At 52.4% G+C, this 2,506-nt stretch overlaps 1 protein-coding gene across 1 annotated transcript in view; it reads right to left on the bottom strand.

The window, feature by feature from the left end:
• Positions 1-2,506, bottom strand: part of CALR3 (calreticulin 3) — an 18,448-nt gene that overhangs the window by 1,621 nt on the left and 14,321 nt on the right. Inside the window, exons 6-7 of the mRNA XM_004715455.2 lie at positions 1,548-1,655; positions 1,111-1,242 (exon numbers count right to left, since the gene is read on the bottom strand). Of these exons, the coding sequence (XP_004715512.1) occupies positions 1,111-1,242; positions 1,548-1,655 (240 nt within the window). The remainder of the gene's footprint in view (positions 1-1,110; positions 1,243-1,547; positions 1,656-2,506) is intronic.

The raw sequence follows: 2,506 nt of genomic DNA, 5'->3' as shown, positions 1-2,506 counted from the left end.
CCCCCCACACACGCTTGTCCCACCCTTGAGATGTTCAGTGATCAAATTGGGGGCGTGGCCTGAGCAATGAGGCCACCTGGGAGAATCCTGTGCGGGAGCAGCATCCAGAACCTGCAAGGAAAAGCGCAGAAGAGGCCCCACCTCAGACCTGGAGCTGTGGAGCTCTGGAATCCGCTGTGGGCCATGTGGAGGCTGCGTCCGTCCCCAGGGGCAAGACCTGTGTTGCCTGTGCCAACAGCTTTGTCCTAGGGTCTAGGTACAGAGTCAGTGCTCACGGCAGAGCCACGTTGGGAACTAAAGGCATCATGAGGTCCCTCGGACACGTGTGGTTAGGTGTTTGGCTGTTCACCACCAAGTCAGCAGTTCGAAACCACCAGCCACTCCACAGGAGGACGGGATGTGGCAGTCAGCCTCTGGGCAGGTTACAGCCTTGGAAGGCCTAGGAGACAGTCCTACGCCTCCTATAGGAGGAAGGAGGACACCAGGCTTGGTAACATCGAGGCTGAATGAGCAAGAGGAAGGCCCTCAACAAGATGGATGGGCACAGTGGCTGCAACAGTGGGCTCACGTGTGGGCTGTGAGGATGGCCTCGACTGGCGGCTGGCTGTGTCTGTTCTGTGCCACGTTGGGTCGCTGTGAGTGGAAATCAACTCTGCGCCTAACAACACGAGTTGGAATCGCCGGGACTGCCACAGGGTTGGGGTTGGGGCATAATAGAGTCCCCAGGTGAGACGACTCGGATCAGCTGCTCACCTGGATGCTGACAAGAGAACCAGAGAAGCCTGCTGCCCGCTGTCAGCTCCAACTCAGAGTGACCCTGAAGGCAGAGTAGAACTGCCCCTGTGGCTTTCCAAGTTTGTTCATCTGTGTGGGAACCAGAAGCCTCCTCTTTCTTCCCCGGAGCAATGAGTGGCGTCGAACCGCTGACTTGCCACGAGCAGACCAACACGTAGCCCACTAGGCCACCAGGGTTGGTTCCTTCCATGAAGGTTACAGCTGGGTAAACCCCGACACACCTGGAGCCGTGGGCCCAATCCACTCAACAGCGATGAATGCCAAAGCAGACCAAAGTCCTGAGTTCATAGGGAAAGCCGGTGTCAACCCAGTCACCTGCCACAGCTCCAGTCCAATAGCGCCGATGTTCTCGAACTCAGAGAGGTCGTAGGCCGACAGGTAGCTGGTGCTCGTGAGCTCCTGATGAAGCCACATGTCTTTGTTGATCCCCTTGGGTTGCAGGCCGTCCTACGACAAACCACGAAGGGTGGTGGCATGATAGAGGGCAGTGGTTCTCAACCCATGGGTTGCGACCCATTTGGGGGTTAAACGACCCTCTGACAGGGGTCACCCAATTCATAGCAGTAGCAAAATGACAGTGATGAAGTAGCAACGAGAATAATTTTATGGTTGGGGGGTCTCCACCACATGAGGAGCTGTATGAAAGGGTTGCGGCATGAGGAAGGTTGAGAACCACTGATGGAGAGTGTGTTGGGGAGGGCAGCCCAAGGGTGGTCCAGATCCCAAGACCCTGGCACCCAAGGAGCCTGTACCTGGTATGGAGGCTTCTGGAGCATCGGCCCCGGCCAGTCACCGTCCAGCTCACTGTTCCAGTCGCTCGGCTTGCTGGTGCCCGCATCCAGAAAATGTTTCTCCCAGTCCTGAACGCAAACCCCAACTCAGTCAGTATCCTCAGACACCAAGAGACCAGGGCGGAGGCTGGATACAGCGGGTTATGCGTTGGGCTGCTAACCACAAGATCAGTAGTTCAAAGCCACCAGCTGCTCCAAGGGAGAAAGATGAGGCTGTCTACTCCCATAAAGAGTTATAGTCTTAACACTATTAAAAAGCAAAGTAGGAGGCCTCTCATCACCACCACCACCACCCACCCACCCCCACCCCCGATTTCAAAACCTGTTAGACAGTCACGGTAATCAAAACAGCTTGGTACTAGTACAATAGACATGTGGACCAATGGATTAGAACAGAGAACCCCAGAATACAATCAAGCAGCTACAGACACTTGACTGCTGACAAAGGACTAACATATGTGGAGAAGAGGTAGCCTTTTCAATAAACGGTGCTGGAAAAATCTGATCTCTGCCAGTAAAAGGATGAAACAGGACCCCTACCTCACACCATGTACAAAAGTGAATGCAAGATGGATCAAAGATCTAAATATAAACCTAGAACCATAAAGATCAACAGTGAAAATAAATGGTAACTTTAAGGGCATTAATACAGGTGCACATACATTACCAAACATAATTTTAGAAAAACACACCCACACTAGAGAGGGAAAGGACCTTTGAAAAATTCAACATATAGTTATGTACATCAAAAGACTTCATTAGAGTAAACAAGCGGCCATCTAGCTCAGAAGCAACAAAGCCCACATGGAAGAACACATCAGCCTGTGTGATCACGAGGTGCTGAAGGGATCAGTTATCTGGCGTCAAAAAACAAAAAAATCTTATCATTGTGTGCTCACCTCCATGATACGATCGCTGAA

Source organism: Echinops telfairi, unplaced genomic scaffold (genome assembly GCF_000313985.2).
Source record: "Echinops telfairi isolate 266 unplaced genomic scaffold, ASM31398v2 ScPeMD7_30;HRSCAF=105, whole genome shotgun sequence".
Lineage (NCBI taxonomy): Eukaryota > Metazoa > Chordata > Mammalia > Afrosoricida > Tenrecidae > Echinops > Echinops telfairi.
This window is presented reverse-complemented; position numbering and strand designations above follow the sequence as displayed.